Here is a 19238-nt window from a genome sequence, read left to right as displayed (position 1 = left end):
TGCCTCCTCCCCTTGTCTCTCTCTTCTCTCTGCCAGGCCGCAGCCCACCGCTCTTTCGGGCTCTCTCCTTGCCGTGCCGATGGGTAACGAGCTGCTTCTGCTTCCCTGTCCTTCCTCCTCTTCCTCCTCCTCCTCCTCCTGGCTCTGTCTCTAGCCCCCCTGGAGGCCACGAGGCCAGAGGTGCGTGGGGCGGGGGGTGCTGGGGCGCACGATGGAGGGGAGGCTGAGGGGACTGGGCTTGCTTGGTGTGGAGAGGGGCAGGGGGGTGGGCTAGTTGTGACCTCCTGAGGTCCCTTCCACCCTCGTTGCCTGTGACACTTCACTTCTTGCTCATGCTCCATGGCAGTGTGGGGTTCAGCCTTGCCGTGCAGCCCTTCACGTACCGCAGACTGGAGGGCAGGGTAGGGAGGGCGCGGGGATGGCTTTATTGAGAGGGTCTGGAGGAGCACAGAGAAGGCCACTTGTCAGAGAAGTGCCCACAGCTCCGTGACGCTTGACAGCGTACTCCAACCTATACCCCTGACGCTTGACAAAGCGTTTTACGGGTTGCTAATGTAATAACATTGCTTCTCTGCATGTTGGTTCATGATGCAAGCTGCTTTGCCTAAAGTCTTTCAGCTCCACTGTCGACAGTGACTCTATTTAAGTGCGTAATTTGTGACTGAAGCAATGGAGGGGAAACAGCTCTCAAAGGACTTGGGCTAGAGGCCTTGAAATTGTCCTGAGTTAGTTTCAGGGCTGCTGTTCCTGGAGTACAGGTACTGACTGAGATGGGTTGGAGCTGGGCTGTTCTCGGTGGTGGCAGACAACAGAACAAGGAGCAACAGTCTCAAGTTGCAGCGAGGGAAGTTTATTTCGGATGTTAGGAGGAATTTTCTCACCTGGAGGATAGTAAAACACTGGAACAGGTTACCCAGAGAGGTTGTGAAGTTTCCATGCTTTGAGGTTTTTAAGACCTGGCTAGGCAAAGCCTTGACTGGGATGATGTAGTTGGGGCTGGTCCTGCTTTGAGTAGGGGGTTGGACTAGATGTGACCTCTGGAGGTCCCTTCCAGCCCTCCCAACCCTCATTCAAACTACAGACAGAATGACAGAGAATAAGCCCATAATGTTTCTTCTTGCCACTTCACCCCTGGTCCTGAGGCTCTGCACTTTAGAGTACATTGTCTAGGATATCTTAGTGTGTAATATTCATGCTGCTGTTTTTTATGTTAAGTGCCATCTCGTCTTCAGAAATGAAGTGAGCTGAATGAATAGGACCAGCTTTGCTATCTTAATCTACTGCACATTGGGTTTTGGGAAGACATTGCTGTGAGTTCATGTAGTTGATTAATGTTTCTGGTCTTTTCTTCTCAAAGACTAGAAATATTTAAATGAAAGCTTAGATTTGGAAGTAGAGTGGCTTGGAGCATTGGGGAGCTGGGAGAAAGTAAAGATAGGAGTGCTGAAGAAGAAAAATCCCAGAAAAATAGTTTCTGGGATCCCTCTGCTCAGCAGCCATTGGCTCTCATGAGACTTGCTCACTCTACAAATAGGAGTTTATCTCCTAACTGTTGGTCCTGCCTGTCAAACTGGGTGTGTGAATATGTGGCCAGTAAAAAAAAGACTGTGCGTATTTGATTAAGCCAAGAGCTACCCCTAAATGTAAAATATAATCCCATGTGTTGGTATTCTTGCACAGCTGCTTTCCCTATAAGCTGACAGCATTACATGGCTGTTCTTTTGGGGCAGAGGCTCCATTTCCCGGATCCTCTTTGTTACATTGCACCACTTGAGAAAAATCCCTCCAGAAGGGGAAGTGAGGAAACTGCAGTCTGTAATTTACAAGAAGGGAGGATCAGCTAGCTTAATGATTGCAAAATGTTTTGAAGATGACAGCTGTATATTAAGCTACGCATGCGTATTCAAGTGTAATCATGGCCTGGAAGGTAGCAGTTCATCCTGATTTGAGTTTCCATGGATTAAATGGTCTAATTGGTAGTAAAACATGCAGGAATTTAGAGCAGGAGTGTGACAGGTGTGGAGTGGGCAAGTTGAAGCAAGAAGTTCTTTAAAAAAGAGTGTTTTTAATTGCAATAACTGTCCAGCTGTATTGAATACCCATATATCAGGAATGTCAAACTCACCTGATGCCCCAGGCTAGATCCTGACCATGGGACTCCTTGGAAGCTAGATCCACAGGCCATACGTTTGATACCCCTGCTGTTTAAATCTCTGTATAAATCTCGAAAAGTGGAACAGGTTGCACAGGGAACAGCAAAACCGAAGCCTGTCCCTGCTGTCATCAGAATGAGTTGCTATGGAGATAGATGGGCACAAAGAATTGATCTTATAGCCAGTGAACAGGTATAAGTGAAATATTAATAAGGTCTCGTATTGAAGCACTCTGAGAAGTAGTCTTAAAATGGAAGAGAAATACAGAAAATTACATGGCAGAGTTCTTTCTAAGTAGAAAGCCCTGGAATGCGCTTGAAGGGGTCTTATGAACATGAGAGCTTGTTCATAACTTGTGAATTGATGCCTGATTGTATAAAGTTAAAGCAGTCCATTATCATAAGCATAATTCAAGCAAGTGTGTTTTTAAGTAGGAATATCACTATTGCTTTAGATTTTTATCCAGAATTGTGTGAAATGTTTTATTCCCTCCTTACCCCCTTCCTCTCTCTCCCAATAATTTTGATAACTTGGATTTTAAAACCTAGTTGCTGACTCAAGCAGAAGTGGCATGCGGGCTCCTTGAGCAAACCTGGTCTATGCATCGGAAGGGGGCAAAGCCTGGTAACATTTAAGTTGCTGTCTGTGAACAAGCCATCTGTGCTTGCTTGTCAGACTGTGTGGTTTGTCAAGGAGAGAAATCAAGAAGCTCTAGGACCACTATAGAACTGCTTGGCCTCCTTCCTGGGAGAGGTGGCTCTTGGTTCTGGCCAGAAGGCTGTCTTTGTTCAGTCAGGGTGAGGTGTATATTGGGAGGCCGTAGTTTCACACCCCAAACTGTAAGTGGTGTGAACAAGTTTTAAGACAAACCAAGGTTTTCAAAAGCCTTAGAAGGCTGTTAGAGATTTTAAATATCGATTTGGCTTATTTACATGGATGCACAATGCAATAGTATACTTGATAACTGCTGTATTGGTAACTTGATCAGCTGTTGAGAGTTTCAAATTGCAGGTTGCATGTGATGAAGTACTTCAAGAAGATCAGGGGAAGAGAGGAGTGTAGTCTGAGGAATGTTGCCTCAATTCCAGTTCTGCTTGTGTCTCTTTGAACCTGAGGGGAAAGCGGACATACTCTTCCTCTTTCCACCCGCAGATGAAGGCAGAAAATTCATTTCTTCAGTCACCTTAAAGTACTGGTTCTGCATGTCCTGCATTATTCAGTGAAACAGGAGCCACCCTTCTCTTTAACTGCCTAGTCAAGTAATGTGACTGCCATTGAACTGCCTAAATCGCCTATAATGCGCCTGCAAACATTGTGTTAAATAACCTTTATAGGGAATATCACTTGCATTGGAGGTAAGCAGTGTACTAATTCTTCTTTGTCAAGCTGAAAGCTTCCTTGTCATCAGGTTGCTGGCTTTCTTATTTGGAAGAAATGGCTATATTTATTAAAATAACCATTATTTTCATTAGTTTGCTTCCTTGTAATTGAATCCAGAGCATATGTAATTTTGTTACTGAGTGCTGACATGTGCATAGTCAGTTGAGTAATTCCTGTGGGGGAGGTAAGTACAGGTTAGTTTGAAATATTGCACTTGAATGCTGAAAGTAATTAGATTGAAGCAGAATAATTCTTCTGAGAAACTATGGCAGTAGCTAAGTCAATACCAGTTACATTCCTTGAATGCTTAGTTGTTTTTCATAGACGGAGGAAAATATTTGTACAAGACCCTTTTATTAAATGGACTGTGACAGGTGCCCAGGCCAAGCTTGTCCCTTTCCTGGTTCCTAGTATCCCTGATTAAGAGCTGTCTGTGATCTGAATGCAATTGCAGTTCATAAAAATGCAGTCTTGGGGGAATAGTATTGAAGACTTGTTCTGCTTTCTGGATGTCATATTCCTGTAGGATGGGGTTCTATTTCCACTAGAGTCGTTTTTTTAGGATTTGGTTGTTAAAATGCCTGTAGACTGGTATGGTATCCAGGTTGTAGCTGTATTGGTCTAGAGGAAAAAGCAATTGGGGCTTGTAATAGAGGTGATAGCTTTTATTAGACCAACAAGATTTTTGCAAAAAAAATGTCTTTCATTGCAAGCTTTTGGGCACAAACAGCCTTCTTCAGGTTGGCATGCAGACTGGTATGTGCACTCAAGCTCCTTCCGATAACCCGGGCTTCCCTGCCTGACACTGTTATCATACATAAATATTGTCACTGGGTTTTGTAGCCTCCTCCAACTCTACATCTCTTCCTAAGCAGTTCTGAATTTCTAGGCATCAGGATTTTAAATAACTTGGTGTTTTAATGTTCTATTTCTCTTCAGTGCGTTTCTTTATAGGGGCCTTCTTGCACATATTGCAGAGGGGAAACCTGCTATCTTGTCAGCTCTTTGAACTGGCTGTTGAACAAGCCACCTGGACTCATTATTACTGCTCTTTGCCAGTATGTGCCCACACTAGGAGGACAAAACCAGGCAGAGGTGTGTTTGTATGTTTGAAGCTGGCAATCTCTGCCTGTGGTGTAGTTAAGATAATTCACTAGCTGATATAAGTAGAAAAGCCCAGGGCTCTTAAAATCAACCTTTTCTATCAGTGCTGTGGAGTCAGCAGGTCTAGATCTCCTGCCTCAGTGAATAGAGTCAATAAATATCTACGCTTGTACCAAGGGGAGTGAAATGTCCTCTGCTAGGACACCTTGGAGTGAGCACCAGGTAGTTGACTAGCCTGCTGCAGCTCAGGTGCTTGGATTGCTAGGGTCCCTCCTAGTGAAGCTGGTGTCCTGGGCAGCCAAGAGGAGCATCTGTGAAGCCAGGCAGAGGTCATGCAGCCCAGATGGTAGCTTAGTTATTCCAAGAGAGAATTTTGCAGAGCATATTTGCTCTAATTGGTAGTAAAATGCAGAAAAGCTGTGCAGTCCCACCGCTGAGTGGAAGTGCCGACGACGATTTCCCTTTCCCCTAAAGTTTTTGTGTGTAAATGCTGCAGGGGAATGATCCCTCCTGACTCGGTTGGTTCACTGTTTGCATGAGTGCAGAATTTGGAATGAATTCAGACTGTTTTGACTGACTTGGGAAATATTTTATTAACCATAATCCTTTGTGATTTCTTCAGGGTAGCAGTAGTAGGCCTGTATCGCATCCCATTTGGGTTCAGTGGGCACGTCTACACGTTCATTAATGCACCGTAATTACAGTGCATTAAGTTTAGTACCTGTAATAACAGGTTAATTTGAAGGGATATGCTTGTACCTAGATTTGAACATGTTGTACAGAACATAGCATAACAATACTATCTTTCACTTTCTCATTGAACAAGTGACTTATGGCCATGTCAAGGGCATGGCTTCCCTTATGCCCCAACAAATGATTGGATCCTTGTCTTAATTGTTCATTAACTTCCAGGGTAGAGCCTGGTCTCCTTCTTCTTGCTGCTGCATTTGCTTTGGTTTGCCTAAATACAACTGCCTACATCTTGTGGCTTTCCTCATGCTGCAAACTCACATCCTAAAATAGTTTTGTGGAACAAGAATAGGTTTCTGAACCTAGATTTAAAACGTGTTGATTGTTTTTGCAGGTGGTATAAACTTCATTCCAAACCAGGGAAGAAGGAAAAAGAGAGAGGCGAGATTGAGGTGGATATCCAGTTCATGAGGAGCAATTTGACAGCCAGCATGTTTGATTTGTCTATGAAGGATAAGTCTCGGTCTACATTTGGCAAATTGAAAGACAAGTTGAAGGGAAAGCGGAGCAGCGGACTGTCAGACACAGTATCTGCCATTGTTCCTAGCATAACACACTCAATAGCTGACAGTGAGGATGAGTCAGCTGAGAAAGAGAAGAAGAAATTTAAGATCAAAACCCTGTTTTCCAAGCCTGGCTTACAGAAGAGCTCCCTCTCCCAGTCCATGTCTGCTCTACCTGCAGTCCAGCCAGTCACAGAGAAAGTGAAGCTTAGACCAGGTGACTTTAAGTCTAGTTGGTATGACAACGACGACGATGAGGAGGACGAGAAAACACTTACCCCAGTCTCAGAAAGTAAGTATTGCCTCCTCCAGGAGTAACTGCTTGTCAAGTCTTTATTTACAGGATTGGTTAAATTTGTGGAGGAGTCTTTTCAGAATACTAGGTGAGCTTTTCTGGCTTTAGGAAAGAGAAACTGTCTTCAGTTGTCTGAGAGCTTTGACTGAAGAAAGCAGTAAAGCTTTGCTTGCTGCATGATATTTTACATGGTTGAGCAGATGCAGGTTTCCTTTGGATAAGACTTTTTCATTCATTCATTTTTTTAAATGAATAATTTGGTTCCTGTGTTGTGAATGATTGCACGTCCACTGAGAGCCCCTGGAAAGAACACGATCATCCATAAAGAATCCGGCTGGAGCTGGGTTGGAAAGAGCGACACTTATTTTACCTTCTCATCTTCTCTTCTTGTGGCTCTCAAATGCCTGCTGAGCCAAAAGTTCTGGATCTGGATGATTGAAAGAGTGACACTTATTTTACCTTCTCATCTTCTCTTCTTGTGGCTCTCAAATGCCTGCTGAGCCAAAAGTTCTGGATCTGGATGATTAGAGAACAGGACTATCTAATAGAACTTGCTCTTTCTGTTGCGAGTAGCCCGTTGGTAGGGGGTTTTGAGCACTGTAGCTGTAATACTGAGCATTATAGGAAGCTTTTTTTAATAACCTGAATGTCTAATATATTGCAGAGAACTTTGATGGCAAAGCTGAAGATACAACACTTCATCCTCCTGCCATCACGGCTTATAAGAAAACGGCAAGTGTGGATAAGCAGCTAAACCAAGCAGCTTCCAGCAGCACCAAGAAAGAAGGACTGTCTTTATTTGGTGGCCTTAAGTCCAAAAACGATCCCGTCTCCCGCTCAAATGTGTGTATCAATGGCAGTCACGTTTACATGGAGGAATGTGAAGCCATGCCAAAAGACAGCACTCCATCCTCATCCCCTTCCCCTCAGACCTTCAGGAAGAAACATCTGTATGCGTCTGAAGAGAACTTGTCTTCCAAATCTGTTAAGGGGCCTGAGGAATTGGAAAAAACTAACAGAGCTTTATCTGGGTCTTCATCTTTGGAAACCTTTAAATCTTTGACATTACCATCCTACAAATTGCTTAGTGGTGGAGACTCTATAGAAAGCAGTGTTCCTTCAAGTGCTGACAGCACAAAAGAGACCAAGAAACCTGCCTTGTTGTCTCTGGTTACAGGAAAAAAGGAATTGGGGAAAAACACTGATGTAGAAAAACTTACAGACGTAACTGTGAAGGAGAAAGATGTCAAAGGTCCTGAAAACCAGAAGAACGAGAGCAAGGCCAAGCCTATAGAAGTCCTGACAGCCCTGCCCAGAGAGAGCCCTTCAGAAAGCAGCAGCACAGCATACGTTCCCAGAAACAAGCAGTCGCTCAACCCTTTTGGCGAAGAACAGAAACCCGAAAAGCCTGTAGCCTCTGCGAGGACAAACCAAACCAAAGTGGTTAAGCCCAGGTCAGTCTCTTTTTGCTGTTTCTAATGTTGATATAAATGAACACACCAGTCACACGTTGTGACTGGACCACTTCCTGCCACGAGGCATTCTGGTAGCTGTTGTGTGTGTGTGGTATAGCAGCCCTCTACAGCATCTCTTGTGGTGGACTTGTTTTGTCACCAGGGGCAAATTTAACCAGCCACATAGTAAATATTTGACTTGCATTCTCGTTATGAACACAAGGAGTGACCTTGATAGTCTCTATTAGTGAGGCTGCAGTAAAGAAAGCAATTCTGCTTTTTCGGTGCATTTAGCGCACTAAGCTGCTTGCATAGTGTGCGGAGATAATTCCATGTTTCTTTAACCTGGAAAGCCAGTTGCTTACCATCTGTTCGATATGGAAATGTGCCGGGGTAGGGTCTGGAATGCCACTTTTAATCCATCTTTTTGCTCTTTCCCGTTGCCCCTGCTTTGTCCTCCAAAAAGGCTAATCTTGGAACACATCTGCTTTTGGCACAATTGAAATATGGGCATTGCCATAGCGTTCTTATTTTGCATGTGACAAACTGCAGCAGGGAATTCTTTGCTGTTGCAATAATACAGGAGTGGGTACAAGCATTTAAACATGGAGGAAGTGACTTCAAGCCTACTGCATTAAACATCTTGCAGTTATAAACATCATTAGTAGACTGCCCATTTTGTGAAATCTTCCTGTAAGTCTTGTGTTCACCACTCACACTTTGCATCTGCAACTGACATGCAAGTTTTTTGTCCCTTTTTGCAGACTGGGCGTGTCTTCAGAGGATGAAACCGAAGCCACGCTTGCTACTTCTGCACCCGATTGCCTTCCTGCTTTCACTGCTGCACATCATGCCAGTAGTACCAATAATCCTTTCGCTTCCAAAATGGGACAGAATTTCAGTGCACAAACCTCTGAAAGCATTAGTAGCCCTCTTGTATCCCTTTCTGCTCTGCAGTCTAGTGGCAAAAACCCTTTCACTCCTAACTGGGGCCAGGAGTCCAAAGCACAGGACTCCCCAAGTTCTGCTAATTCTTCTCATCCTTTTTCAGCTTCTGTTCCCAAGTCGGTTCTCTCTGCACCTCTTACTAAAAATGACAATAACGCTTTCACTTTCAAAGGGGGACAGGACTCCCAAAAAGACGACTTTGGAAGGTCTTGCAGTCCTCCCTTGTATTTCTCTCATCCTGCTCCTGCTGTTTTGGTGCATGGTTCTTCCTCTCTCCCCTCTGTTTATCATGCTAACGACAATAACCCTTTTACCTCTGAAGCAGGACAGGAATTGGAAGCAGCTACTTCTCCTGCTTCTCCCTTCCCCCCTTGTGCAGCCTCTAGCATGCGCTGTTCTACAGTGGAGCATCTTGCTAGCTCAGAGTGCTCTTCTGTTTCTTCAGACAAGCCACAGAACGAGTCTGTAGCTGGTAATGCAAATACCGTGCCAAAATCTTTAGGGTTGCCGTCAGACAGTTCTGTATCTCAGTATGAAAGAGTGGAGGCAACTCCAAGGAAACAAGCTGGTGGTAAAGGGGTGCAAATAGTATCAGCCTTAAAAAAAAATAACAAAGGAAAGAAAAAATCTTTGACCTTCAGCTTAGATCTGGAAGATACTTGTGCAGGGAACAGTGATGAGGATTCAGATAGTGTGCGCCCTGATCAATGTGAAGAAGTGACTGCTACAGGTGAAATAGTAACAGCCGAGAGGGCAGGATTTGCCTCTGCGCGTAATACTGTGCGTGTCCTTTCACCTGAACCCTGTGATGAGCAGGTGAATTCTCATCAAAACAGTAAAAGGTCTGTTTGTGGTGACATGGAAACTGGCAATGCAAGTGCTGAAACCTGTATGGGAGAGAGCAAAGAATTTACTTCTCTCCCCAAATCAAACTCTAACCTTTCATCTGGGAATGCTGTAGCACAGGCATCCTCTGCTACGAGTAAAATAAATGAGGAGCTAGAGACAGTTAGTGAAGAGAAAAGGATCTGGTTCCTCGGCATGGGAGAACAGAAGCCCATATTCAAATCTGTGGCATCCCCTGTTGCTGAAGGAGACTTGTCAGATCAAGCATTGCCACCTAAACCAACCCCAAGGGTTCGCACATTGCTCTCGATGGAAGCTGGCAAGGCAAGGGATGTCTCCGAGCTCAGTCCTGTCTTTGTCACGCCAAAGCCAGCGCCGAGGAATGCTGCGAGAGAACCTAAGTGTGCCTCTGATTCTCAGCCTAGCATAGCAAAAGAGAAAGAGATGCTGTCTTCTGAGAGGACAAAGATGGCATCTGGAGATGTATTGTGTAGGGAGAGGCCCTCTGAGAACCTGCTAAGTGAGAGTTCATTAAAAACTGCTGCAACTTCAGCTGTGTTTTCTCTTGAAGGAGTGGCTAGCAATGATGAATGCCTAAAATGCAGCCCTGACCAGCACGATATGTCACTGTTGGACCTTAAGTCTGCTGTTCCTGTTCTTGGAGATGGCAGTGCGAAACCTCTTGGTCTTCCAGTTATTCCAGAAGTGGGCTCGGACGATGAGCAGCTGGATGACAACCAAAAGGGCAGTGACGTGTCTGCACCTGGCAGCAGTCTACCAAAGACTGAAAGTGATCCATTGCAATTCACAGAGGAAATAAAGCAGAGTTCAAGTACAAACTCTTTTGCTGAGAAAATACCTAGAGTGCTTCACAAGACAGAAGAGAACCCTGAGGATACTGGTGAATCTGTGGAATCATCCAGACTAACTTCAGTCGACATCTTTTGTGCAAATAGCAAGGCAGGTTTAGATGCAGAGGTTTCTTATTCCAAAAAGTGTGGCTGTGACTTTGAGGAAGGTGGTAGTATTAACACTGAGGAAGGAGCAGGTGGTAATGTTTTGAAGGCCCCCGTTTCTCCTCGCTCTTTATCCAGTTCTTCCCAGCCTTTGTCTAATTCTCAATCTCTCCAATCTGGCACTTGCAACAGTAATAAAGCAGAAACTCCAAGGAAGCCAACAGCAGAGGGCTTCGATGATAAAGCAGAAAGTGCTGGCAAGAAGAAGCTGCTTCAGGCATGGGTTTCACCCTCTGAAACACATCCCAATCAAACACAGCGGAGCGGTGGAGCTGTGTTTACTAAGCACAGGTGAGCGATTATGGAGATGCACACATAATGCTGTGACAGTCCCCTTGTGTAAAAGGCTTACTCTTTGGAGCAGAGACCTGGGTTTTCTAGCTTCAGGCACTTTTTATTTTTTTTTTTAGAATGATATGGAAGGTTAGAGTCTAACCTGTAACCAATGGGTACTGTCAGACTCCTATGTCCTAGTATAAGGCTGTCACCACTACAACTCCTACTGAAGAAACTGAGGTGGCTCCAAACAAATCTATGCTCATACATGAGGATGGACCCCGACTTTTTAGCCCTAACCTCTGTAAGTGCTGTTGTTTCATGGCAGCTCAGGGAAATCTGTGATCATTTGTTATGTGAGTGTTATGCTTTAATGAAAGTTCATTTTGCATACCTAATAATGTACTGCAGTCAGCAGGTGGCTGTGGCTATGGGTCAGTTGTAGTGAGTTCCTTGGGAATGAGAAAGCGGTTCAAGGCAGCCTGGGAAGTGAGCTGCTCACTTCGCAGGTAGAGCAAGGATTCCTAAGCCTTAAAATGCACTGCAGCTTCATGTAGTCTACAAGTCTGCCTCTTTGGTGTCTAACATAGCAGGAGCTGTTCAGACTCCTGCTAACAGATGTCCTGGTGTAGTCTGATGTTTTGCTTCTCTGTTCATTGTGTAACCTCTAATGCAAACTTTACATTTTTATAGGTAACACTGCATGAGCATTACTGTTCCAAAACTTAGTGAAAGATAAATGGGTAATATGCATTCACTTTCAAAGCTGCCCCTACATACTGAATCTAGTGATCCTAATATTACAGCTTGATCTCTTCTACTTGTGCCTTACAGTAGAATAAGTCAGTTTCCCAAATGTATAGCAGAAGGCATCACTTGGCCAAAATAAGTATTGGATATTTAGATTTCTCTGAAGATCTTGGGATGAGAAATGAAAGAATGGCATCTTTTCATAGTGTAAAAAGATGAAAGTAAGTGTTTCTATAATTTGAGCATCTTGTAACACAGGTTTTGTGTTGTGTGTTAGTAATCTTCTGAAGCCATTGTTTCCCTTAATGTTTGTTGCATTTAAGACAAAAGGCACCAAATAAACAATGTATAACAAGTAGAAAACAGTAGCTTATGATAGAGCAGCTTTTATTGAAAGGGACTCCCATCTGATCTCAAGAGACAAGATGCACACTGAGAAACTTTCATATTCCACCTTGCTAAATTTTGGAACCTGTTGGATCCTTTCCTCGGGCTAGAATCTGCACAAGGTCAGCGTGGTGAACTGCATAAATAAGTTGTGTGACTTTTTGTTTCAGACCTCATCCTGTCAAGCCAATGAACACCACACCTAAAAGCTTCAGCATCACCAGTAGTGTGACTGAAAAACGCACCGAGATCAACCCAAAGGTATGAAAAAATGAGCTGGGGGCTTAACTTTGTAACTCTAAGACAGTTTGGAATTGACAACTCCACAGTAATGGCTTTTGGCCCTGTGAAATACAGGTTCAAAGCCTCTTCTCCTTGGACCTTACTGCAGGTGAAATAACATCTTTTTTCCAGTTCCTGTGATCATGGCAACAAATCGAGTAACTTTGGTTCTTATTTAGGGCTAATAAATTGAAGCCAGATGGAGGTCCCAGCTCCTAAGAGGGAGCTGGGCACAGGGCTGTACCGAGAGGAGCTCTGTGGCTTTCTGTGGGATGGATGGCTAGAGTGGCTGCATGCCAAGAGGTCGTCGGTTGGTGACCTGGTGCAGAAGTGACACATGAGCCTGGCACACAGTCCTTGCTGTGACAGTATGAGGAAGCAAGGGGCTTGGGGCGATAGGTCTGCACGAAGAGGAGTTCGTTTAACCAATGAACCTTTTCCTTCTGTTTTTCTACATAATGAGATTATTAGTTGTGGAATGCAAAGAGGTTAGTGGAGGTAGTGGGTAGATTGTAATGAGCCAAAAAGCTATAGTCTGTTTTAGCTCACGATGTTGAGTATGCAGCGAGGTTAGGAATTTGGTGTATGGGCAGTATCCTTTTAGGGTCGGGAGGGCAGGAGGAGCAGCGCTTCTGTGAAAAGTGTTTGCCTGCTGGTGATCGCTTCTGTCACTTCTCTGTGTGAGGTCACTTTGGAGTCTAACGGTTTAATTTCACTGGGCACATCTACACGAAACGCTACCGTGCAGTAACTTATTGCTACCACGCAGTAGCGTTGTCGGGCACTAACTGTGACACGACACTACTGCACAGTAGTAACCAGCTACTAAACAGTAGCTCACTGTGTAGCTAGTAGTTACTGTGCAGTGGTGTCGGAAAAAAATCATGTGGGGACAGTACTGCTCTCCTTACTGCGAGTCCATCGCTCATGTAGACACAGCCACTTTGTAGTTTCCACGAGGGCGTGGAATGAGAGGTATCATGTTCCATGGTAGATGTGTAGGATCCATGGATTACAGTATACTGTAATAACTTGTGACAGCCGGTACACCGTGTTGGAAACCACCCTGCCTGGAATGTTGAAGAACGAGATAGTTCAGTAGTCTTGTCATGTTAGCTTTACAATGCTCATTTCTGTATTGACCTGTCCTTCTCTCCTGAAGAAATATGATCCTTCAGACCCTGCTTATGCCTATGCTCAACTGACGCACGACGAGCTGATCCAGCTGGTCTTGAAACAGAAGAATGTGATTACCAAGAGAGATCTCCAGGTCCGGGAATTGGAGGACTACATTGACAACCTGCTTGTCAGGGTCATGGAAGAAACCCCCAACATTCTTCGGGTTTCGTCTCAAATAAACAAAAAGGCTGGGAGAATGTGAGGTCTCAGTCAGCGAGCCTGAATAAAGGCTTGTGTTCACTAAACTCCATATGTAAATAACATGAGGTAGCTGCAACTCTATGGGCTACCTACAAAATTACTTTCTTTCCTGTGTCTCTGCCAAAAGCAGATATTATTTACCTGGGAACTGGTTCGTAATTACAAACAGGTCTTCAATGTGTGATCCAAAACTGAAATAATCAGGCAACCTGTGCTTTTTGACATGCTGTCAATATTAGACCACTGCCTGCATGGCATTTTTAAGAAAACTAGTCCAAGACCAGATGTGTAAACCTTCATGTGAAGGATTTTTAGGGGAACTTTTTTTTTTTCTTTTCTTTTCCTGACACTGGTTCCAGCCTATTGCGGTTTTTAAGGGGTGGTGTGTAAACTAGCTGCTTCTCAGCAGCTTTTGGTTGGACAATGGTTTTTATTTTAGGCCTTAAGTTGTAGTGCAATATAAACCACCATGTACACTAATGCTTCAAGGATCTTATTTTGTTCGAAGAGCTACGTTTGAAGGTGTTCTTTCCAGGCAGTAGCTGGGTACACTATATGGTACTGTTTCTAAAAATATCATTGCGCCCCACCCCCCCCCCCCCCCCCCCCCCCCCCCAAACAAAACAAAAAACAAAACCTGCTGTAAAATGGGATGTTGTTTAAATCTGCTTGAAGATGGAGTTTTACTACCTGGTTGTCGGCATCTGTTTTCATAAGGGGGGGATGTAGTTCCATTAAGCGGTGTCTAAGCATACAGGCTCTTTTGATTTCCTTTAGCAAAGCAACCATGACATAATAGCCTGGTTAACTGCTAAATCTCTATAGAAGACATGAATTTTAGATGTGTATGAAAAGTTCTGATACATGTCACATTCCTCCTTGATGTTTCTTGTTCTTACCTAGAACAGACCAACTGCACCATCACAATCTGCTCCTTACATACAGGTTCGTACCTGTGTGCTTCTTAGTGCTCAATTGGCTAATCTTTGTTGTTTTAAAGCCTGGTTGTGGGGATTTTTGTGCTACTTGAATTAACATATTTTAAATATTTTGGAGTTTGAGAACTTAGTTTGGAACAATTTTCAATTAGTAAACAATTTTCATTTGGTTTATATATGGTTAACTAAGCTGCAGTCAAAAGGGTGCATGTTCTAATTGTTTTCCCCAAAATTAATTCCTTTGTGTGTCAGGATCTCAGAAAAGGGGTGTTGTAATAGTATATTTTTTAAAAAAAACAAACAAGCCAAAGGAAAAGCATGCACTGCTGTTTTGCAGGACAATCGGTTAACTCTTTGATTCTTTTGCCTTTTTGTTGGCTGCCACTTTACTGCTTGCACAGAGAGGTAAATGTGCCCTCTTGCCTATTAGCTGGTGCCTTTTTTTCCCCACTGCCAGCTTGTCGGGCTTATTTAAATAAAACTTCCTGAGCAGACTGGTAAGCTGTCAGTAAAAATCAGCATTTGCTTGGAAGAGAGGCAGTGAGATTTGATTTTAATGCTGCCACCCTGTTCTCTGTGGTAATGGACTTCTGGTAAGCTATTAAAAAAATTAGTTATAAATATGTGATCATAACTGAAATTAGGCAGCTTGGAGAGTGAGGTGAGGATTGGCGATGCAAAGTACTTTGGATAGTAAATCTTAAACAGAAAGGGTAATGGAAAGGGACAGAGAGCCAGTGTCAAAGCTATTGGAAGGTGAAAGGGTCCATTTAAGTCTCTTCTCAAGCATCTGAGGACTAATTTTACCTAATGATCAGGAGGAACAGTTTTTATCATTCCTCACGTTGGAGCACTTTAATTAGGAGCAAGACTAACTTAATTTTCTGTTGCTTTGTAATGGTGTCTGCTTTTTATATTTGTATGAAACACTGGAAACCACCATGAAATTCTCTGTCTACTTTTTATAGTGAAGAATAGTTGCATATATTTGCACAGACCTATACACTGACTAGAAGAGTATACAGAAAGTATACATGCTTTTTGCTTGCTCTTGCTTAATGTTTTTGATGGACCCATGATTACTAGGGTGTAGTGCAGAGTAAACTCTGCCTGTTGTACCTGCGCCTTCTCTTGAAGGACAGCAGTGAGAACATTTAATATGTGAAGTGAAGTTTTAAAGAAGGTCATGTTCCAGTCTATGATACTGGGTATGAAATAGCAGCTTGTTTTGGAGCAGATGGCCTAAGTTAAGGGGTAAGCTTTACTGTTTTGGACATGCCTTTAATTGAATCTGGAGCATTAGGTTTTTTAAACAGGATCTTTGTTAGCAGCCTTTTAAAGTCTAGATAGTACTAGATAGCTTCCATTGAAAACTGGCTAATGCTGGGTTTTGTGCCTTGAAATAATGAGGAAGATGGCACACTCTTTTTAAAATTGCCTCTTTGTGCCTTGGTCCCTCTGCAGAGGGGAATTTTTGCCCATACCTCATTAAAAATAGATGTATCCTTGGGACTTGAAGCTGGAGCTTTCTAACAGGTATTTTTTTCAGTGCCTTGGACAAGTCGAGGAACCACCTGTAACTTTGAAATGGGTGTTGTGTATAATAATACATGTTTGATGTCGGTGTTCAGAATGGGTTTAAGTGAAACTAACAGAAGTGACTGTTAGTCTCGTTTAAGAGATCTGGTATATGGGTACTATTCCTCCTGGAGCAGCTGGAGTCCTTGTATAATGCTGCATCTGCCGCTTTAAAGATAATTATTAGAGGACATTAATAGGTGTCCAGAAGTTGTATTCTGCCCCCCGTCCCCTCCTCCCCCCCAGTCTGGGGAGATTTTAAACCCTGAAGTTATTTCACAGTCTGGTACTTGGTTTATGATAATCCACTTGAGGTGAGAATATTGTGCTGAAGGTGGGATCACTGAATTTTGAGAGGAATTAAGTCTGTGCTATAACACACTGAAGCTTGGTTTCCCTTGTAGTACATCTCATTGAGGTTTCAGGGTCCTCTGGGAACGGTTGTCCTTTAAAAGCCACACTTGTGCTCTCTTAGCTGTGCAGCTGTTGCACAATTCTCACGTACCTCAAATCTGTCAGTGGCAATATCTTTTTGAAGTGTCCAGGCAAAAGGGGATTGGTACTTCTGTGTTAAGCAGGGTGCAATTCAAGGCAAAGTGAGTGTACAGAGCCTTGATAGATGAGCTTCGCTGAAGGTCAATTACTGAAGGATCTGAATGTATTTTTTTTATGTTTTTAATGTTTTGCTCTGTTAGTGTGTGTACCTATTATAGAGGTCTTCTTTAATTGACATTTTTCATGGAACACTAAAATAAAAGCGTTTTAAATTCCATGGCTGAGCACTCTTCTGCTTTTCACTGGACCCTAATAAATGAAAATAAGTGTGTGGGGGGGGGGGGGGGGGCACTGCTGCTTCATGGACAAATTACTTAAAAGTACCTTAGGGCTGCAGGGGCCCTTGGGATTGGAATCTGCATTGCTGGAAGGTAAGTTCCATTTGGTGCGGTTCCTGAAGCTGTCAAGAAGAGAAGATTTTTCAACCTGGTTTTACTCTGAAAATAGATTGCAATAAACCAGTCTGGCAGCTGAGATGCCAAATGCTGGGAATAGATGGCATTGGCTGGTGTAAACAGGTGTAAGACACTGGCCTGCACTGAAGGACAAATGTCCTAGGGAAAGGAGCTAGTTGTGCTCCATGGAGCCCCATCTGTGGCTCTGGATTTAATAGTAGTAGGATACCACCTGTGCCTGATCAGGAGATAATCTAGTCCAGCTCCTGTAGCGAGGCAGGAGACCTATAGATTTACAGCCCCCCTCCCCCTGCCCTTGTAATATTCAAAAATAAAAATTGAAAAAAGGATGTTTGGTCCTGATTTCCAAAATGTCAGTCCAACAAACAAGACTGCAGAGGCTCAGTGGACAGCCTGTTTCACTCCTTTGCTATCCTTGCAGTTAGAAAGTATTTCTTAACATATAATTTTGTTGCAAACACGGCTATCTGCTGCTTGCCCTTCCCTCATGGGATGGGAGTCACAGCAGTAGGAACAACCTGGCAGCATAGATGACTGTTTCAGTTGCCTTCAACTGTTCCTCAGGTCATCCGTGGGCATGTTTCTCCTGGACTCGCGAGTTCACCTGTACTTTCTACATGTGGTAGTCAAAATAGCAGAGTGCTCCAGCTGAAGTGGTGCCTGAGTTGAGTAGAGTGGAATGTGCTCTGCATGCTTCTTGCCCCAGGCTGGGACTTTTGTATTATATTGATTAAAAATGGAGTTGTCTATTACACCGCCCTACAAGGGCTTTTTTGCTTATCGCTGCCTGAGGTAGTTGTGGTCTGTTTTGTACTGATGTATCCTTGCTAAATGTAGCAGTTAGTGCACTTAGCACTTCTCAGTATTGAACTTTGTAGTGCTGATTTCATATCGTCTCTCCTGTGTGTCCATTCCAGCTTTGTCGTCTGATTCTGCACCGCTGGGGCCTCCTCCCACTTTCAGCTGGCTGCGCAGTGTTTGCCATGAAAGCCAATGGGACAGTTCTCCCTCCTCCAAATGTAGCATGTTACACTTAATGATGGCTTGCTTGCATGTATATGGGGCTGTCTGTCTCTGCAGACTGAACAACAGTACCTGGACAAGTTTTTTAAAATGTTAAGCAAGTATGAACTACAAACCAACCTGCTTTGTGGGACTTGCCCGATTTATTTGGACTTGGCCTAAAGCAGTGGGAGTTGTCTGGCCACAGTGACTCCATGGTGAACCACAGCCTGTAAGGCAAAGAAACTTGATCCACCAGTGCAGCAGAATGAGAAACCAGCATCTATAGCTGTCAGGTATGTGTTAGATCTCTATCGTCCAAAAGCTTCCTTTACAACAAAGGCATCCAGCCATTGTAGCAACTTAAAAGTCAGTGCAGTTTAAATGCCCTGCACGTGCACGTAGTCTTGGGACCACTGGACTGAAATCTGGCTCCATTGGGAATAACTGCATGCTGCTATGGCAGCCCCTGCTCCGTTCACGTTTAGTTTAAAACGAGAGGTCAAGGTAATCATTAACATCCTTCAGCATCCAGTCTGAGTAGTTGCCTGCCCTTCAGTGCTATCAGCAATGACTCTCCAGGGAGCTTTAAAGCCAGCGCTCAATAGAAATTGACTGGCATTGTCAAGCGCTTCACTCTGGTGTATGGCTCTAATGAGCTATTGTAGAGAGCGGTAAAGAAATAACTCGGGTGGTTATTTCCTCCTGTTGGCTTTGGAGATAGATTAAAGAAAGGAAATTGAAGGTGGCTGCTTTCCTGGATGTAGTTCTTTCAATTCATATAATGGAAGTAAAATGAAAAGGATAAAGTTGCTGGCACTTTCCAATAGATAATATAGCATGTGTTGCAAAAAGAGAAAGCCTTGCTGGCTGGATCAGTTATGGCCTGGTATGTCCTTCTCATTTCCAAAAGACTCCCCCTCAGGACTGCTGCTTTGTGGAGAAAACAAATGTTGATTAGCATTGCAGGGGCAATCTTATGGAGTTAGACTGGGGCCTGAAGTTCCCGTTTGGTACAAGGTTTTTGCTAATATCAGGACTTACTACAAGATGCAAAGAAAACCCCTATGGACTACACACACTGGGTTTTCAACTATCATCCTGAATTTGAAATGATGATCAATAAGCAAGTACAGACTATATTAAAAAAATAACTAGACAATCAGAGAACCAAGCCTAGCCCAACCCTCCCTCCTAGCTTTCAGACTGCTCCTTATCACACCCA

General features: G+C 43.7%; 2 protein-coding genes across 2 annotated transcripts in view; both read left to right on the top strand.

The window, feature by feature from the left end:
- Positions 1–16812, top strand: part of RAB11FIP1 (RAB11 family interacting protein 1) — a 22130-nt gene extending 5318 nt beyond the window's left edge. Inside the window, exons 2-6 of the mRNA XM_025203397.1 lie at positions 37–83; positions 5722–6182; positions 6850–7639; positions 12033–12123; positions 13307–16812. Of these exons, the coding sequence (XP_025059182.1) occupies positions 37–83; positions 5722–6182; positions 6850–7639; positions 12033–12123; positions 13307–13525 (1608 nt within the window). The 3' untranslated portion in view covers positions 13526–16812. The remainder of the gene's footprint in view (positions 1–36; positions 84–5721; positions 6183–6849; positions 7640–12032; positions 12124–13306) is intronic.
- Positions 16813–19080: 2268 nt separating this feature from the next.
- BRF2 (BRF2, RNA polymerase III transcription initiation factor subunit) overlaps positions 19081–19238 on the top strand; it is a 6130-nt gene continuing 5972 nt past the window's right edge. The window contains exon 1 of the mRNA XM_006023045.3: positions 19081–19143. Coding sequence (XP_006023107.1) covers positions 19081–19143 — 63 coding nt within the window. The remainder of the gene's footprint in view (positions 19144–19238) is intronic.

The sequence above is a fragment of the Alligator sinensis genome, unplaced genomic scaffold, assembly GCF_000455745.1.
Source record: "Alligator sinensis unplaced genomic scaffold, ASM45574v1 scaffold98_1, whole genome shotgun sequence".
In the NCBI taxonomy this organism is placed as follows: Eukaryota; Metazoa; Chordata; order Crocodylia; family Alligatoridae; genus Alligator; species Alligator sinensis.
The sequence above is the reverse complement of the archived record's forward strand: the minus strand, read 5'-3'. Positions and strand labels throughout refer to the sequence as shown.